General features: G+C 39.7%; 1 protein-coding gene across 1 annotated transcript in view; it reads left to right on the top strand.

The window, feature by feature from the left end:
* Positions 1 to 2,857: 2,857 nt before the first annotated feature.
* The window catches only part of GRIP1 (glutamate receptor interacting protein 1), a 596,626-nt gene continuing 579,613 nt past the window's right edge, over positions 2,858 to 19,870 (top strand). The window contains exon 1 of the mRNA XM_060245026.1: positions 2,858 to 3,054. Within this exon, the coding sequence (XP_060101009.1) occupies positions 3,000 to 3,054 (55 nt within the window). The 5' untranslated portion in view covers positions 2,858 to 2,999. The remainder of the gene's footprint in view (positions 3,055 to 19,870) is intronic.

The following is a 19,870-nucleotide window of genomic DNA, read 5'->3' as shown; positions in this document are numbered from 1 at the left end:
GTATTCCCTAACTGGTATCTTTCACCTAAACATGTTAGTCTGACATGGCTATAACTGATGTATACTGGGGTTTGCCAAATTAATACCAATTAGTCATTTGCCCACAAAAGCTTAGTTTCAGGAAATGCTAGTCTATTAAGTTATCACAATACTCCTTTTTTATGAATATCAAGAGTAATCTAAATTAATATGGTTTCTATTGGCTTTAGCTACGAAACTCTGTAAGTGAGACAGAAAAACAACTAATTGATATTAAAAGATTTCCCCCAAAATAAAGCGTAGTAGTACAGAATAATTAAAATATAAGACTAAAACAGATACCAACAATTGCATAATGACCTTTTTAGGCCACATAGATGGAGTCAATTGGATGCTTCAACGGAATGTTCAGGAGTAAGCCACATCCAGGCCTCTTTGAGAACTCGAAAGTAACTGGCGCACGGGATTGAGGTTTAATAGAGCTGCTGCTGTCTAGTTGGATCAAAGGTTTCCCACTGTTAAAACCCTAGAAGATAATCTATTGAAAGCAGCAGGATTTGAGGGCCTCAGGTCAGACTTGGTCTTTTCCCAAATTGCCCTCCTGCATATTTTGGCCTTTTGTAGAAAGGATGTAAAATACAGCAAAACACGCATACAAAAAAAACACACTCAAAGATTCATGGTTTTTAATGGGCGCCCCTCCCCTTCTGTGTGTACACTAAAAATTAGTCACAATGTATCTAGCGGCATAGGCTCTCAGATTTTTGTTGTTGTTAAATGTCAAGATGGAGATAAGGGCATCTAGATTCCTTGGAACAGAGTACTTAAAAAACACTTTGAAGAAAAATTACAGTAAAAAATATTGAAAGCATAATACCACAGTCATAAAAATAGAGCCTTGCAGAAACATTTAGTAATGCCTTTGGTTACACAATGTAATCTTCTTACCTGCCACATACAATGATGAAAGATCCATTTTTGTGTGACATTACTTACATCTCCAAAAATACTTTTGCTCTATGATTTCATCTAACAGAATCTTTACCTCAAAACCAAGTTGCAGTTATTACTGAAAGCAAAAACTGCCATAGTGTGCAGTGTTCCCTCAAAGCTGAGTTAGTGTGAGCTAGCTCACAATTTTTTAGCTTCCAGCTCACACATTTTTGTCTCAGTTCAGGAAAAATGGCCCTAGAGCAAACTAATTTATGCAGTAGCTCACAACTGTAATGCCAGTAGCTCACAAAGTATAATTTTTGCTCACAAGACTCTGCAGCTTAGAGGGAACATTGCATACAATAATACACCGGGTGTCAGGGGAAAACACCTATTTCAAGATTCCTTCCCCCTCTGATCATTATTTGAACATTGTCAATATTTGTATACAACTTTCATGATGCTGCAGAACACTGCTTTGCTATGATCGTAGTGATCATGTGATTGTTTCATTTGGTTTTGTTCATATAGCATTTATCCCGGGACAACTATGTTAATACCAGGAAAGCCATTCTAGTTCTGGTTTCTTTCTACACATTGACCCAACTCCCTGCCCATACTTAAACATGATATTCATTATGAAACTATGATCGCCATACTGAGAGGCCACACTAGTATCTTTGTCTTTTCAGTGCTCAGTTGCCATTTTGTTGTATCCAAGTAAGAGTCCTGTACAGATACACGTACATACACAGTTCTAGGATTCTGTTCAGGACACTGCAAGGTCCCACAATACCTATAAAATCCCAGCTGTTCTTCTGAATTTACTCCAGAGTTATAACAAAAATTGTCAATAATTGCTTTCAAACATGAGCCAATTTTTTTTCATAAATCTGCACCTTGAATTCTAAGCACTTGATGTTGGTGATCTGACATTTTAATCCTTATTAACTGTATATTTATAATAGTTAATAATTATATTAATTGTATACTTTGCTTGAGTTTTATTGTGATGCGTCATTAACTCTGTTCTCTTGTGATCCACCCTGAGGCTGCTTGCCGGGAGGGCGGAATAAAAATCTAAAGAAATACTAATGAATGAATGAAACATCGAACTGCAAGCACAGTTTCTTAGGAGGAGGAAGACTGAAGTTACACATGCCATTTAACATGCAATCTCAGCCCTTCTCCCTTGGCTGGGAAGCACACGTCAAAAAGCAGTTTTTAAATACGTTTATATCATGTTTCTGAATCGATTGGTGGCTTTGCAGGGAAAGCTGATTTACAACCGCCTTTCCACCTTCCAGCACTTTACAACACACTGGTGATTTCGGCCGAAGTTTCATTGAAACCAGCAGTAAACTTGATGGTTATCATCGCCGCCTTTTCAGGAACCGGGTCGAGCGGGACGGAAGTTGAGAGCGAGGCTCAGGGAGTCTTGACTGGCGTGTGCACACACCAAGAGCCAGGGAGATGTGGGTTTAGCCCCCCCAGTGGTGTGGGTGGGTTGGGAGAAGCCCTGGGTGGAAAAGGAGTCAGTGGCGCCGAGCCCCACACTTCTTCTCAAGCGTGGCGGGGTGGGAGAGAGCGCGCTGCCCCCTGCCTTCCCTTCTTCCCCGTCTTGTGGGGGGGGGGCAGGGAGAGGAGCCCCGCTGGTCCGCTCGCTCGCCTTCCTTCCCTCCCTCCCTCCATTGTGCAGCTGGCTACTTCAGCACTCCCACCTGCTGGCGGCGGCGAGGCGAGGCGAAGCGAGGCCCCCGCCCGCTCCACTCACCCCTCTCAGCGCGCGCGTGTCCCCAGCTGAACCGCAGAAAGCCCCCTCCTCTTTCCGGAGCCTCCACCTCGCCCGTCCCTTCCCCGAACTACGGCGTCTGTTTACTGTATAAAGCAGCGGCGGAGGCAGCAGCAGCAGCAGCGCCGCCAACGCCTCAGCCCCTTTCCCGCCGCGGCTACCCAGAAGAGCCGCCACCGCCTTCCCCAGGCGAGCGTGAGACTTGGGGAATAAGAGGCGCCGCTGCGGCCGCGGACTGCAATGTGCACCTTGCTGCTGTTGGCCCTGCCGCAGCAGCCGCAGCCCTAAAGGAGCCATGCCGGGCTGGAAGAAGAACATCCCCGTCTGCTTGCAAGCGGAGCAGGAGCGAGGTGAGAGAGCGCGCGAGCCCCAGGGGCGCCGCGAGGGGGGCCTGGGCAGCGGGCCCCCGGGAGAGGGAAGGGCTGAGCCCCCACCCCGTTCGCGCTGCCCTCCCTCCGCGCCCTTCGCCCTTCCCCCAGCCTGCCTCGCGCTCCAGGGGGCGGGAGGGGTGCCCGGCAAAGGGGGGAGTGTCTGCCATGGAGAGGCACCTGAGGGAGGGGCGGCACGTCCTCCTGCCGCAAGTTAACTTTTCTTTGCCTGGGCGCCTTGCTTGGCTGCCTTGCTGGCTTCTCCGCCCACCCCCCCACCCCCCCTCTCGTGGCCTGGCTGCTGTTTGCGCGGCTGCTCGCCTTGGGATACAAAGAAGCTGGGCGAAGTTTAATTCCTTGCTGGTTTCTTTTCGTTGAAAGCGGGGGGGGGGGGGGATTCATTTTGTAGAGAGATTGTGGGCCGGGAGTAAGTGTTGGGTTTGTTTGGAGGAGGGAGAGGGCAGCTGGAGGTGGCAGCTCGGCTGATGGCATTTGCTCTTATGCCGAGGAGAATCCTCAGCGGGTGAGGCGGTTCAATAGCTCAGGCATGTCCCGCACGGGAGCGGGGCGGGGGGAGGGCTCGCGGGTGCTGTAGCGGCGCCGCAGGACACCCCCTTCTTGCTAGCGTCACGCTACTGGAGCGCAGCCACCATCGTCGTGCCCCCCTGCAGTTGACACGGCGTCGTGTCAGGGCAGATGACACGGGGGCAGGCAGCCTGCCCTGTGTGTTCTCTCTCTCCTTTGGCAGGCTTGGCATCCTGAGCACCTGGCTTTGTAATAAGAGGACAGTGGCATCCAACTAGGAATGCTGTGGATTCCTGGGGTTGCTGGGTTTTCTCTCTTAAACCAAGTAAATAATTGTAGAAACCTCAGACACCAGATAACCAAATTCTTGCTTTTGGAAGTTTCATTGGGCATCTTGGTGGAACTATACTTTTTTTTTTAAAAGGACATTCTAGACAGGGGTGTCGAACTCATTTGTTATGAGGGTTGAATCTGACATAAATTAGACCTTGTCAGGCCAGGCCCTGTTGTGCTGGGCCGTGTGTGTGTCTATTTAAGATTAGGTCACAGAGATATAAACTTTTTAAAGGACACAAACATGACTAAAGTTTTAAAAAAAACCCTAAAACATTAGCACTTATTGGTCTTAAAGGTGCTTTCTTTGTATTTTTCCCATGGGATCCAGGGAACTGGGCAAAGGAAGCTCTGGCTCTTTCCCTCCCTCCCCAAGGGACCAGGAGGGACCAATGGAGAAAACTGAGGTTTTGCTCTGTAGCTCCTGTGCAATTGAGCAAGCCTTGCAAAGCAAGTTGAGATGCAGAAGGAAGCAAGAGAGAGGGAGACGGAAACAGACAAGACCCAGTTGCTGGAGGGGCCTGATAGAAGCCCTCCAGGGGCTGATTTGGCCCCTGGGCTGCGTGTTTGACACCCCTGTTCTAGGATATGTGATTGCCTGATATGAGGGGCAGTGTTCCCTCTAAGCTGAGTTAGTGTGAACTAGCTCACAATTTTTTAGTCTCCAGCTCACATGTTTTTGTCTCAACTCAGGAAAAATGGCCCAAGAGCAAACTATGCTGTAGCTTACAACTTTAATGCCAGTAGCTCACAGCTTTAATGGCAGTAGCTCACAAAGTAGAATTTTTGCTTACAAGACTGCAGCTTAGAGGGAACATTGATGAGGGCTGGTTTTGTTGTTTACCCTTAGAGAACAAAAATATGTGGCATATAACACTGCACAAAACCCTTGTCAAACACTCAGTCTTACTGAACTTAGCTTGGTGCTCACTGTGCTTGTTGGATTCTTTGGGGAAGTTTGAAGGGTTTTGTTCTTTGATTGCTAATATTTACTGTTGTACTTTGTATTGTATTCACTTAAAAGGGAACAAAATCCTCTAAGTATTGTTAGAAATGGCACTTGGCACACATTTTTCCTCCCACAGCCCTGATAAGGTAGCCGTTAATGGCTCAAAAGATCCTAGGTTCTTAAGTTTTATCACAACTGCTATTAATAATGAGGCTTTCCAAGTTCTTGGAAGTTTGCATTAAAATCTCATCCTCAAGAGATCAGAATGGTAAACAGCTTTGAGTTTAAAAAATGGTCCCATAATTTGTTTTGATCAAAGACAATGATATCTTGAAATACTATAATTTTAGTGACATAGGGATGGGGTGGAAGGGGAAAACGTTTTTCAAATCCCACTTTAAAAAACAGTTTTCAAGAGACATATGAGATTGGTATTCAGTAGCAATAAAAGAAGGTTTATATGTCAATACAATGTGGGATTGTTTGGTTTCCATTAAATCCTGTTATAATACACAGGAGCTGATGTTTTCTTATCTCATTTCAAAATCAACAAAGCTTTGGATACATTGCAAATTCAGATTATAGATGTGTAATGACTATAGAAGCCAGCTTTGACAGCCATTGGATTTTCTCTGTCCTGATATTGTGTGTGTGTGTGTGTGTGCATGTAAATCTGTTTGAGGCTGAACTGCCTTTTTGGGGATGTGATATGCTGCAGTTTTTAATACAGCACTGCCTGAAATTGTCTAAAGTTGTACATATTGCTCTAGATGGTAGGGATGATCTTTGGTTTGCTTGGCTTGACTAATGAGTTGTTCCTGTGATTGTCATATTGGATGTAGATGGCAGTATTAGAAATGTTGACTACTTAGAAAATAAATAAGGGGCTTTATAACATGTTCAAATAAATAAAAAATAGTTTTGATCACAAATAGACATGTTCTTATAGCAGTATTTTTCTTGATAAAAGTTTATTGTAAATGGTAAAGGCACCAATTTACAGAAATTTTCTTTGGCTTTTTAAAGGTTTGTTGATGTGTGTAGCAGATATTTTGCATGAATTATCTCTTTTTAGCACAATAGAATAATAAACCATATCTAAAGACAACATGCCCCTTTCTGACTTGAATATACCTTCACATTCTGGAAAAATACCGTAACTGTGGATAGATGGCTGTATTGTTACAAAGTAAGGTAGCACACTATTTGCAGGAATGCAGGAAATAATTATCTAATCACTGTATAGCAGAGACAGTGAAACCAGAGAATCATTTTTGTGCATGAAAATCAGAGTCAAGAATGGTTATTGCACTTTCTGCTTTATCTTTTTTCTCTCTCACACACAGTGTCTCTTTGGTCTGCCATGGAATAATTGCCTTTGGATGTCTTTTCTTTGATGTTTTCTGCACCAGTAGAGATGCTGCTTTGTAAACAGTTCTCATGCTTATTTATTTAATATGCATTTTCTATTTATATTCATAAGAGAGTTCAACACAACTCATTTTTATAAATTATTATAACATTTTCTTTTGTGCAAATAAAAACCTTATGCATTTCCTAGGAAGAGTTCATTTTATGTTGCTCAAGCTCAGCTAATCAATTTAACAAAATTCCAGTGCTTCTTCATATTCAATTATCTTTCTTCTTTCTTTCCTTTTGGATATAAAGAAAATACAAAGTGATAAAAATAAATAATAGGTATTGAATTGGGATATAAAGATAGTCCCGATAAATCTTTTAAACTAACCAAAAAAATGGCCAGTTCAGTCTTCTAATGAAATGAAGTTGCATGATATGGTGTTGGCTTGGATGGCAATTGCAATATAGTTCAATTATGATTCAAAGCCAGTTTGCTTATATCTCCCTCTGCTGTTAGAAGACAACATTTCCATCTTGAAGTTCATTTATAGCAATCAGGGCAACATAATTTTTTCTGTTACAGCGGTCATCTTTACTTCCAAAATATCAATTTCCAATGTAAAAGTATACGTGTGTACACACACACATATGTAAAACTGCACCTATATTTATAAATATATTGTACTACTGCGGAAGCTGTGGTATTTATGATGGTCCGATGGCATACCTGTTGGAAATGCATGTTTTCTTAAATGGGGGGTGGTGGTAGTTACTGCCTACATCTACTTCAATGCAACAAACTCTGTCAACTTTAGATTAATTTAAGGTGGCCAAATTGTGTTTTCCTTCAGAATTTCTCAATCAGAGGTGTCGAACTAATTTGCTATGAGGGCCGGATCTGACATAAATGAGACCTCGAGGGGCTGGGCCATGTCAGGTTGGGCTGAGCCATGTTGGGCTGGGCCATGCATGTACCTATTTAAGATTAGGTAGCAGAGATATACATTTCATAAAGGACACACACACAATTTTTTTTTAAAAAATGATTTTTTAAAAAACTTAAAACATGCTTAAAATGTTATTGGTCTTAAAGGTGCTTTCTTTGTATTTCTCTCATGGGATTCAGGGAGCTTGGGAAAGGAAAGTCTGGCTGTTTCCTTCCTTCCCCAGGGACTGGGGGCGGGAAGCCTCAGTCAATAGAAGGAAGAGAGGTTTGGCTCAGTAGCTCTGCTGTACAATTGAGAGAGCTTGGAAAAGTAAGCTCTTCCTTCCCAAGGGAGGAGCCTCAGCCAATGGAGAAAATAGAGGTGTTGCTCTATAGCTGCTGTGCTATTGAGCAAGCCTTTCAAAGCAAGCTGTGATGCAGAAAGAGGCAAGAGAGAGGGAGAAGGAAGCAAATGCCAGCCAGTTGCTCGGGGGCCTGATAGGAGCCCTCCGGGGGCCTGATTCGGCCTCCGAACTGCATGTTTGACACCCCTGCTCTAGATAATTCAACAGCCACCCTAAACTCCATAGCTTTTATGTTAGTCACTTCTTTCCATCATTCACAATCCCCTAGTTTTATACTAACTACTTTCCTTTGCCCTATTTTTCACTACATAACTCACAACCCTCATTTTCCCTCTTGCTCTACCTTTAGCTCTTGTCCATCTTCTTCATTTCCCATTTTCTTTCTCTTTAATAATTTCTTCCTATTGGCACCAATGTTATATGAGAAATCATTAAAATACTTTAAAAATTATCTGTTATTCTTACCCTCTGCACCTATTTGCTTTGGACAGAGAAAAATATGTACACTCTTTGTGATGGAAAGCATGGTTTCCCCCAGTAGGGAAAATGGCAGCCCCAGTGAGGTCACAAAAATGACAATCTCCTCTTTGACCCTAATCTAAAGTAGAGGGGTTCAACAACTGCTATTTACTGATAAAAATGATGAGGGAAACCCATTCACATATATCTCAGTATCTGATCCAATTTAGCCTTGAGTCTGTGTACAGCTGTATTCTTTTAGCTTAAACTCACCTCAGAATAAGACTACTTAGAAACTCAGTCTAGATCCGGCTTTCTGGTTAACAAATTTGAGATTTAGTTCAGAATGGAGAATTGCTATTTTCATAACTTCTATATTCTGAAAAAATAAATTTGGGGTCTTTTTTATTTTGTACTGTCAAATTACCACAAGTGGACTTCATTTTCTCAGCTACAAGATCTGAATTGTGTTCTCTGTTGAGTAATGAGATTGTAATGCAGCTGTTAAAGTAAGCCCCATCACTTCAGCAATGGCATATAAAAATCCACCAATATAATATGATGTATTATTAAAATTCAGGGCATATTTTTCTCCAGATTTTCTGCCTAAACCTCTAATCTAAATCCAGTTATAAAAACACTTTTGTGGTGACATGTAAAAAGTGGAAGAATGGAAAGAAGGTATTTTCTGATTTGACACTCTTCAGTATTCTTTCCAGTCAAATTAAATGAAGTCGTTTTTATGGGTCTCCTGTGTCAGCTTTACAGTAGACCAGTTTTGGCAGGGGCATAGTGAACAATGACTGCTGTCTGTTTATGAATTGGAATTAAGGCAGTGTCATAGTGCAGAACTGCTCGCTATCTTCATATTAGGATCACTCTTTTAAAAGTTTAAATTACTTTTATGTTTCTATGATTAAGTGCACATTTTTAAAATTTAACTGGTACTATTGGTAATGAAAAGCCATGTGCAGCTTAATACTTGGTAGAGTTAGGTGCTTTTATGATTTCACCTTCCTAGCAGATATAATTCTAACAGTTGTTACTACTCCTTCAATCTTGTATTCTGAAATGCCAGATCAACTGTCTGGAAACAACTGAATGTTGACTATTAGCACTTTACATTCTGCAGCACTAGAAGGATGAAAAACGATCAGTGTGTTTGTTACAATTTGTAAAACCTCTATTAAGGACACTGTACTTTTAAAAACATAATGAGACTTCATTTTCTCAAACTTTTGCATTAAACAAAGCTCTTGCACATGTGTTAGTAGACCCCCATGGACCCTTTCATCATCCAGCTGGATGATGGCACTTGACGTGAGGGGAATTTCCCACAAGACAATAAGTGAACAAAAGAAAAAGGGAAAAAGAAGATAGGGAGTGATCACCAATGACAGTTGTTTGTGCTGAGCAAAACTGACACTCTGTCACTTTGAGACTATCATCCTAGTCTGGGTCAATACAACAAGAAACAACAAGAAAAAGACCCCAAACCCCGATAAAGCAGGGGTGTCGAACTCATTTATTACAAGGGCTGAATGTGATATAAATGTCACTTTGTCGGGTCAGGGCATGCATACCATGAAATGTAACTTAAGGTGATTTTAGATACCAAATGGCAATAGCAGGTGAATGACAATAGCAGTCTAGATTGGAATAGGTATGATATGACTTCTGGTTTTGGCGACCTGAGCTAAGGAGCGACTCGGACCGGCTGGTCCAGAGCTGCTCCTTAATCGAGCAGTTGAGGGGTCTCTCCCACCGAGAGACCCGACTCTGGGACCCAGGAAGGGTCTCAGAAGGCGAACAGCTCGAGCTGAGGGTCAGGATTGACAGTGGCGGCTGTCTCCCGAGCCCAGCTCGCTGTGAGCCTCGCTGCCCCGATCGTCATTTTTAAATGGCATCAGGGTTGACTGCCGAACCTCTTCTCTTTTTTAACAAGGTTTTCTGCATAATCTGAACAGATTCTATCACTTCTACGAAGATTGTAAGTTTTTCTTTCCTTCTAATACTGAATTTTGAAGTAGCATTTCTGCAACCAGGGCACTGGAGAGTTGGAAGCAAAGCAGAGCACGGATAGAGGTAAAGGTGGTGAGAAAGAGGGGGGGTATATAACCCTCTCTCTTTCTCTTCGAAGGCCTCCAAAAGTTTCTGTCCTGTTTGGTGATTCTCTTAATGTTATCCTGGAAAATATGAATCACACCACTTTCTAAAGATAGAAAAGAATTGATGGCTGAATTGAACTGATCTGTTCTAAACTTGTTTTGGGGAGGAAAATCTTGCTGTGGGACAGTTGCTTGCAAGCATATGTGGATGAGAAGGAAAGTTGTGTAAGAAGGCTCAGCTGCCAATGAATATTATAAAGAACTGAACTTTAATGGAGAGATACAGTGTTATATAAACCTTGGAGATTTTGAAAGATATAAGAAAAGGAAGGAGCTTGAAGTTTATGTTGAAGTATCCTGAATAAATCTTTGTGGATCCTAAATATACACTTAAGGTTATATTGGATTATAAAATGCAGCTATATTGTTGATTGATGGAAGAACAGCTGTGAAAGCTTTCAGGTGGATTATAAATTTTTGATGGTGGATATTATGGATATGGTTTTTTTAAATTTTGGCTTTTTTTTCCTCCTTTCCTTCTTGTGTGTTTATTACAAGTGTTTTTTTTCCTGAAGGGTTCCTTTTTAAACATATGGTCTGAACATTTTTTCTTTTTGCCTTTTTTCACTTTTTTTTTTCCATTTTTTTTCTCTTTCCTTTCCTCTTTGTGGAGTTTTCATTTCTTCATTTTCATTTTTGGTTCACCTGGATTATTTTACTTTTTTTATCATTTTTTGGGGTTATTTTCAATGCTTGTTCTTACCTGTGGATTATACAAATGGGCCATTCAGCCCTGGATTACAATTTATAGCTTGGAATAGTTGGACAAACTTGTTAATTCTTGGACTCCATTGAACTACTTGTTCTGGAAAAAAAAAACGCCAGTGAATTGTTTTTGTGAGTTGAACTGTTTTGGCTAGGTGATTCTAAAGATTGTTGTGGTAAAAAGGCTCTGTTTAATATAAGACATTGCTATTTGTTAAATTGTTGATAGAAGCAAAAAGGGTTTTTTTTAAACAAACTACTATCTTTGCATAATATTGACACTGTCTGATAGATACTAGCTCAATTAATATAAATAGGAACACTGTGTTCCAAAACAGACTACTGAAAGGGCAGTACACAAAATTTGTGGCTGTGAGTGCAAATATATTAATAAGGATGGAAAATAAAGCTGCTATTGGGTTTAAAGAGGTAATAAAAAAAGACAATCGAGAAGGTAAACCACCAATCCCCTCACCCAGTTCTTCGTCTGGCCTAGGAAAGTTTACAACCATGCAGGGAGACATGAAAGAGATGCAAAATACTTTATTAACTGCCATAGTACAGCTGACTGGTAAAGTAGACAGTATAGGAGAGCAGATGGCAGAAATCAAACAAGAGCTTCAAGAGAACAGAAAACAGACAGCAGAGACCAATAAAGTTTTAAAGGCCCTAGCAGCACAGGTGATTGACAACACACAAAAGGTGGAACAGCTGGAAAAAAAACAGAAAGCATACAACAGTAGACGTCTACAGTTAGAGATAGATAGAGCAGCCTATATGCTGAGGTCCTAAAATGTACCAGAAGAAAAAACTGAAGATTTACAGAAAATACTTAGCAGAAATCTTACAGGTGACACCTGAAAAGATGGAAGAAGAGTTTGATCAAGTTAAGTGAGTACCATCAAGCTTCACGAGGTGGAAGAAACTGCCTAGCAAAATCCATTTGATAGCAGGAAATATGGTGAAAATTTTGAGAGAGGTGCCATGGCCAGTCAGACAAAGGAGAAGAGAATATCAAACCCTGACAAACTTTTTGAGAGAAAGAGAAATACCTTATACATGGCTAATGCCGGAAGGCTTACTCTTTACCTATGAAGAGAACAGATATAGGATAAACTCTATTTTTAAAGCTCAAAACTTTTTGGAGAAAGCTGAGAAAAAAGAGGGGAAGAAAAAGAAGGAAGACAAGGAGGAAGAAGTCTCAGATGAAGAGGAGCCAAGTGAATTGAAATATCCAACAAGATTGCAGACTAAAAAAGATAGTGATATGAAAAATCCATAATGGCACCAATAATTTCTGTTAATGTGAATGGACTTAATTCGCCTATAAAATTATCCTTTCGATATCTAACAAAATTGGAAATGGATATAATTTGCTTACAAAAAACTCATATTTTGGCAAAAGATCAACATTTTTTAAAAAATAAGAAACTTGGCAATTTGTTTACAGCAACAGATACAAGTAAAAAGAAAAGAGAATTGGCAATATACATTAACGACAAATTTAACCCACAATTACAGTATGCTTCAGAAGATGGAAGCATTTAACTAGTGGAAGTTATGGTGGATAATAAAAAAAAATTATTGGCAAACTTCTATGCCCCAAATGATCACCAAGAAATTTTTTTCAAAGACTTACATCTTAGGTTGTCAAATTGGACTATGCAGAATACTGCATAGTAGGATTTTGCATAGTAAACTGCATAGTAATGCAGTTTCTGGCAGACAGTTGGATTAAAAAAAACGCACAAACACACTAAAGCCAAAGGTCTCCAACTACCAACAAGTTTTTGGAAGCTTGTAGAAGAATTGGAGCTAGTTGATGCATGGAGAACAAGATACCCAAATTCGAAAGACTTTACATATTACTCTGCCAGCCACCAAACGTGGTCAAGAATTGATATGTGTTGGCTCTCTACAAACTTGGTTAAAGATCTAGCTGAGACAGAAATTCAGACAAGAGTTATATCAGATGACAGTCCTGTAATGATAAAACTCAAACGTACCCAATTGAGGAGAACTTGGAGGCTAAACACTTCTATTTTAAAAGACAAAGACTTTCTTAAAGAATCCAAGGTTGAAATGGAATCCTCCTTTAAACAGAATATAATTCAAGATGTAAAGATGCAAGTGGTCTGGGATACCGCCAAAGCATATTTTTGGGGCCTTGCAATCAGACATAATACCAAGAAAAAGAAAGAATTGAAAATTTTCAAAGATTAATGTCACAAGCAGGAGAAGCGGAAAAGAATCTAAAAGCACAACCTACAAAACAGGAGTTTCAAAATAAAGTAAAAAAAATGCAACATCAACTTAATCTACTGCTTATAGAGGAAACAGAAAAAATTGAGATTTGCCAGACAAAACTTTTTTGAACATGCTAACAAACCTGGAAGGTGGTTGGCCTATAGAATGAGAAAAGAGAATGCCAAAAGAATAATACTGGTATTGAAAGATGAAAATAGTAAAGAGAAAGTACAAAGACAGGAGATACGCCAAATTGTGGAACAATTTTATAAAAGACTATATGAAGATAAACAAGTCCAAAAGGCGGACTTAGAAGAATATATTAAACAAAATAATCTTAATAAATTCACAGAAGAACAACAAAATTTTTTAAATGAACCAATAATGATAAGGGAAGTGGGAGACGCAATGACATCTCAAAAGAATGGTAAGGGACCGGGTCCAGATGGCCTACCTGCTGAATTCTATAAAGCTTATGAGGAGCCCTTACGGTTGCCATTTAAATGTCTTATTGAAAGGATTCAAGAAGAAGCCCAAATATCAGTTTCATGGCAAGAAGCTACAATCTTTAATTCCAAAAGAGGGTGCAGACTTGAAAGATATAAAAAACGACCAGCCAATTTCTCTTTTAAATGTGAATTATAAATTTTTTTCCACAATATTGGCACAACGTTTGAAGAAGGTTTTACAGTCCACAATACATCAAGACCAGGCAGGATTTCTTCCTAGAAGATACCTGAAAGATAATGTTAGAACAGTATGTAACATAATGGAATATTATGAGAACCATCCAGAGAAACAATTGACATTAATCTGTCTGGATGCAGAGAAGGCCTTTGACAACGTTCGTTGGCAATTTATGTTGCAACAGTTGAAGGGAATGGAATGTGATGAGAAGTTTTTGAGAACAATACAATCAATATACTCTTTGCAAAGGGCAAAGGTGATGATGAATGGTGAACTAACAGAAGCAATTGCTATTCAAAAATGTACAAGACAAGGCTGCCCACTGTCACCACTCCTTTTTATTTTGTGTTTAGAGATACTGAATAATATCAGAGAAGATACAAGTATCAAGGGAGCGGTGATTAAAGGTGAACAATACAAATTGAGAGCCTTTGTGGATGATCTGAAGAAGAAAAAGATATTGGATTTATATCCCGCCCTCCACTCCGAAGAGTTTCAGAGTGACTCACGATCTCCTTTACCTTCCTCCCTCACAGCAGACACCCTGTGAGGTGGGTGGGGCTGGAGAGGGCTCTCACAGCAGCTGCTCTTTCAAGGACAACCTCTGCCAGAGCTATGTCTGACCCAAGGCCATGCTAGCAGGTGCAAGGAGTGGGGAATCAAACCCGGTTCTCCCAGATAAGAGTCCGCACACTTAACCACTACACCAAACTGGCTCTCTGGTCTTTGTACTAGAGCAACCAATAGATTCAATTGATTGTTTGATAAAAAAGATCAACCAATTTGGCCAATGGGCAGGACTGAAGATTAATTATTGCAAAACAAAATTCTTGATGACGAATATGACGACAGAACAAATTCAATCTCTCCAGCAAAAATCAGGATTCTCCAATGAGAAAAGAATTAAATATTTAGATGTACACATTTCAAATAAGTGTAGTAGCTTAAAGATGGATAACTATGATAAATTACTTAAAGAAATTTAAAAAGACTTGGGAAAATGGCAAGATTTGAACATCCCTAATGGGAAGAATAGCCTCAGTAAAGATGAACATTTTGCCAAGACTGTTATTTTTATTTCAAACTATTCCAGTATTTTAACCAGTGTGTTTTTTTCAAGAACTGATTAAGATGATCTCTAAATATATTTGGCTTGGTAAAAAACCAAGAATTAAGCTAAAGATATTGCAAGACTCTAAATTGAGAGCAGGCTTGGGCCTCCCAGATTGGCAATTGTATTACAGAGCTTCTGTGCTCTCTTGGGTAAGAGACTGGGTGTTACTGGATGACAGGAGACATTTGTTGCTAGAGGGTCACGACCTTAATTTGGGTTGGCATATTTATGGTATCAAAGACTAGAAGGACACTCTTACTTTAAAAACCATTGGTTCCGGAAATCTCTGTATCATACATGGTTGTGGCTAAAACCGAGAATTTATCAGAAAATTCCAAGATGGGTATCTCCAGTAGAAGCATTCACTCCAAATCTTTTGAAACCTAACCAGAGTTACAGATATGAAGAACTGTTGAAAAATGATAACCAACTGAAAACCAGGGAAGAGTTAGAAAATATGAACATTAAAATGAGTTGGTGGTTGAGAACACAAGTTGAATCTAGATATGCCAAAGACAAGACAATAGACTTCAATACAGAACAATATCCATTTGACAAAATCTTTTTAGGTTCTCAAGAAAAACTAATTTCCAAGCTATATTCATACTTATTATAGATGAAGATGCAAGATAAGATTGTGAAAGATTGTATGGTTCAATGGGTGAAAAATCTGGGGCATAATATTACGTTAGAAGAGTGGGAGATGCTGAGGAAATTCAGTATCAAACTAACTAAGTCAGTAACCTTTAAAGAAAGTCTGTACAAGATGTTTTATAGATGGTACATAACTGTGTAAGATGTATACTAATATGTCTAACAAATGTTGGAAATGATCTAAACATGTTGGGTCCTTTTATCATATGTGGTGGACTTGTGAGGTGGTAAAAGACTATTGGACTATGAACTATTACAGAAAATTCTGAAGACACAGATTCAATTTAAACCAGAACTATTTTTCTTGAACATATATCTTGGTGACTACTCTAAAGAGATGAGACATTTGTTGGCGCACATTAACATAGCTAGGATTCTTTTGGCACAGAGATGAAAGCTTCAGGAGATCCCCACGAGAATGGACTTGATGGGGAAACTTCTGGAAATGGCTGAGCTGGACTATTTATCCCAGTTGTTAGCTGGGAAATCTCAGGAAGAAGCAAGAAAATATGTTTGGCTAGACGCTCAAGACTCTTAAGATTCTCCAGTATTCTTTATTATAATATCATTTGTATTGGATACGTAAACTTAAATAGACATTTTAACAAGAAGACTTACAATCACTAAAACATATTATTTAGATGTTGATGATTTCATGTAAAGAGATAATAACGTGATAATATTTGTATCTTAAAGTATATTGCATGCAGATTAGATAATAACAATACTGATATCTGTAACTATAATTTTCTATTCTCCCTTACCCGTTCCCTTCAACTTTCTAAAAAACAAATAAATTTTTCATATCAGTGGAATAGGTGTGATATTCAGAGTGGTACTAGGAGTGAAGATAACAGCACTGGTAATGGGACAGGAAACCTAGGTCTCAGTATGGTCCAGAAGTATTCAGTCCAGGAGGATGCAAAGAATAAATGGGTATAAGTCCGACATTAGGGAAAAAACCAGTGGGGGAACATTTAATTTTCCAGAACATTCAGTTGCTGACCCAAGAGTAGCTGTTCTCTTACAAAGGAATTTCAAAGGGAGATTAGAAAGAGACTGCTGAATTGCAACTGATAATGAAGCTCAATGCATCCTCCAGAACTAAACTGAGACCTAGGTTTCCTGTCTCATTACCAACACCTGCTATTGTCATTTGACATCTGAAATCACTCCACTCTCTAAGATATAAGGACCCATGGACTCACATTCTAGCTTTATCTGAAGAAGTGAGCAGTGACTCATAAAAGCTCACGCCCTGCCATGAATTTTGTTAGGTGCTACTGGGCTCTTGCTCCTTTATACTAATAAAGATTGCAAGCTGTGCTGTTAGGTTTCTTTTTTCCCTTCATCTGTTTAAATTGAAGAGAGGGATCTGTCCAAGAGAAATAATGTGTTGATTTCAGACTGGGCAATTCAATGCTAATGCATCAGTTCTAGAAAGGCAGTCAGGGAGTGAGGTCTGTTGAACTGGAACATATGGAACCATAAATATATTTTAAAATACTTAGCCATCTACTTCCAGTCATTAAACTATGGAATCCAATCCAAATGTTCTCATTCCTAATTTTGAAATAAAAAATCCCAGATACTGAGAAATCTTATTTTAAACAAACCCTTTTTATAATAATTTCCTTTTAATAATTATTTAATAATAATAATTTTATAATAATTTCCTTTTAATTCTCCTTTCCCCTTAATCCAACATGCTCCTTCCTTTTGACACACCTGTGTGTGTCTGTGTGTGTGTGTGTGTGTGTGTGAGAGAGAGAGAGAGAGAGAGCGCAAATCTCAAAACACCAGAGCATAGTGATCTCAATGTAAATTGTGCTTGGCAGAAGAAACCATTCCCCCCCCCCCCCCCGAAGAATGAAAGCTTATACCTGAAATGAAATGTTGCTGTTCTTAAAGGAACTATGGGAGGAGTCAGGGTCTGTTGCACAAGCACTGGCTTCTGCTTTCCCTCCCCCTCCCTTCCTCCCAAAGGAGGCAAGCTCAGCCAGTGGAGGGAAGGGAGGCATGGCTTGGTTCTCTCCTGAATGAAGCAGGAACCAGGAAGAAGAAGCTGGGCAAAAGTTAGCTGCAACACTATGGCAGTGCCATCCCCAGAGAAGTTAAGTAAGAGGGAGGCAGTTGTTCAGGGGCTGGGTGGGGCTGGATACATCCCACGGGCCACGTGTTTGACACCCCTGTGTATAAAGCAAAAGACCAAAGATGGATTCATAAGTTATCACTGTGGTATAGTGGCAATTTTTTGTGGCTGGGTGCCATGTTATATTCGTTTTGTTTGTAAATGGATGCCACCTGGGTTGAATGGACAGCATAGTTGTTCTCATTCCAGAAAACCCCGCCCTGTAAAAGGGTGGAAGCAAGTATGTCATGTGTGCAGAAATTAGTAGTATGGAATTTGACAACTATGTCGTAGTAATCAGCTGTACATGTTTTTCCATTAGAAGATTCTGGCCTGCTTCAGTGCATGCTTGACATAAAATATAAAACTCAGTAAATATATACATATGAGTCAAAAATCAAATTAACCAGACAATAATCAAGAATAGCTTTGGAGCACATGTCATATTGTGAGTACCCAGTATGAAACCAAATGGGAAATACTTCATTTTCAACGATGAGAGCATTATCCCTAATTCTGAGAAATGCTATCAAAATTATTAGTGAACTGCAGTTTCAAAGTCTCTTGTGGTTTGGAATCAAAGAGGTATCACAATACAGAGCCGCTTAGTAGCTTGTCATCTAAAAATCTGTTAAAGTTGTGCAGTCTTAAAGATTTGTAAGCCTTTGTACAGTATTCTAGGATCTGCAAAAGCCTAGCTGTTATTGTTGGTAGATCACTGTTTGGGTTTGGAAATTGTCTGTAAATAAAAGTATAATTTCATAACATAGACTGAGAGAATAATCAAGTAAGCCACAGGAGAAAAGCTTATACTTGATTATACTATCTCCCGACTAAAAACAGCTACTCTGTCAATGTGAATGGAATTCAAAAGAAAACCAGAGTATTTGTGATAAGAATATACACTTGTGTAACTCTGTGATTTAACGTTTTAGTGTTTATACCTTTTTTAAAACAATAATACAACAGAAAACCATAGTGGAGAATAGTTAGTCATTTAATGTTCACTTAGTTTTTCCACCCAGAAAGGAGAGATAGGTAAAACTAAAGTTGTAAAAGCTTGGAAGCCAAGGGGAAGCTTAGTTCCAACCAGCATTTTCTTATTCAGCCAGTTCCCTTTTCCCTAGTTCTTTTCCATTTCTTAAACTTTCCCAAACATACCAGTTGCAAGATGGAAGCGTGCCAGGAAGCTGAAAAATGGTGGCCAAGGAGGCTTGGAAAGGCAAGAGTTTTCCTCAAGTCTCTGGATCTTCTAGGAATATTTCAATTCTCTGATATCTACAGGAGTTTGGGCTTTCATAAAATAGGATTACTGGTAAAATTCTGGGGGTGGTTTGGGGTTGATGACTCATAGATTCAGCTGATTCTCTTGTGGTGCTACGGAGTGAGGGGGTACAATTGATAGGATCGGATACTTATGCCTTCACCCTTGTAATAGAAGAAGAAGAAGAAGAGTTGGATTTATAGGACATACAGAACAGAACAACTTCAAGTGTTCTTGAATGACACATCTTTACTTGACCTATTTCAATCTGGCTTCAGGCCTGGCTAAGGAACAGAGATAGTTTTAGTCACAATGGTAGATGATCTCCATCCACAGATCAATAGAAGCAGTTTAGTTCTGTTACATCTTTCTGCAGCCTTCCCTAAGGTTGACCATTTCTTCTCATTAGAACTTATGACGGGTTTCAGGGAATACATTTCCCTGGCCTTGGTCTTTTTGCGCAGCAGGGCATTTCCCTTGGGGAGGTGAAATCATCTTCCTAGGACCTAATTTGTGGAGATGGAATAATTTTCCTGGGACCTAATTTGTGAACTCCCTCAAGGCTTACAGTTATCATGTATGCTGTTTAACAGCTATATTAAGCCACTAAATGAGATCATCTGTAGCTTTGGGCTTAGGTGTCATCAGTATGTTGATGATACCAAGTTATAAATTTCTTTAACTAAGCACCCAGATGGGACTTTCTCCTTGCTGAATCTGCCTGGATGCTGTGGCCAAATGAATAAGAGAAAATTGGATCCAGTCTTGCTTTCAGAGAAGCAGCTTGGCATTCTTGCTTGGAATGCCTTCATCCATTTATATCTAATTGGTAAATTTTCTTCTCCCTTAACTGATTTACCTGTGATAACTTCAAGACTGAATTGCTGTTCTTCATTCTACGATGCATTCTACA

This window comes from Heteronotia binoei, chromosome 8 (genome assembly GCF_032191835.1).
Source record: "Heteronotia binoei isolate CCM8104 ecotype False Entrance Well chromosome 8, APGP_CSIRO_Hbin_v1, whole genome shotgun sequence".
Taxonomy (NCBI): domain Eukaryota; kingdom Metazoa; phylum Chordata; class Lepidosauria; order Squamata; family Gekkonidae; genus Heteronotia; species Heteronotia binoei.
This window is presented reverse-complemented; position numbering and strand designations above follow the sequence as displayed.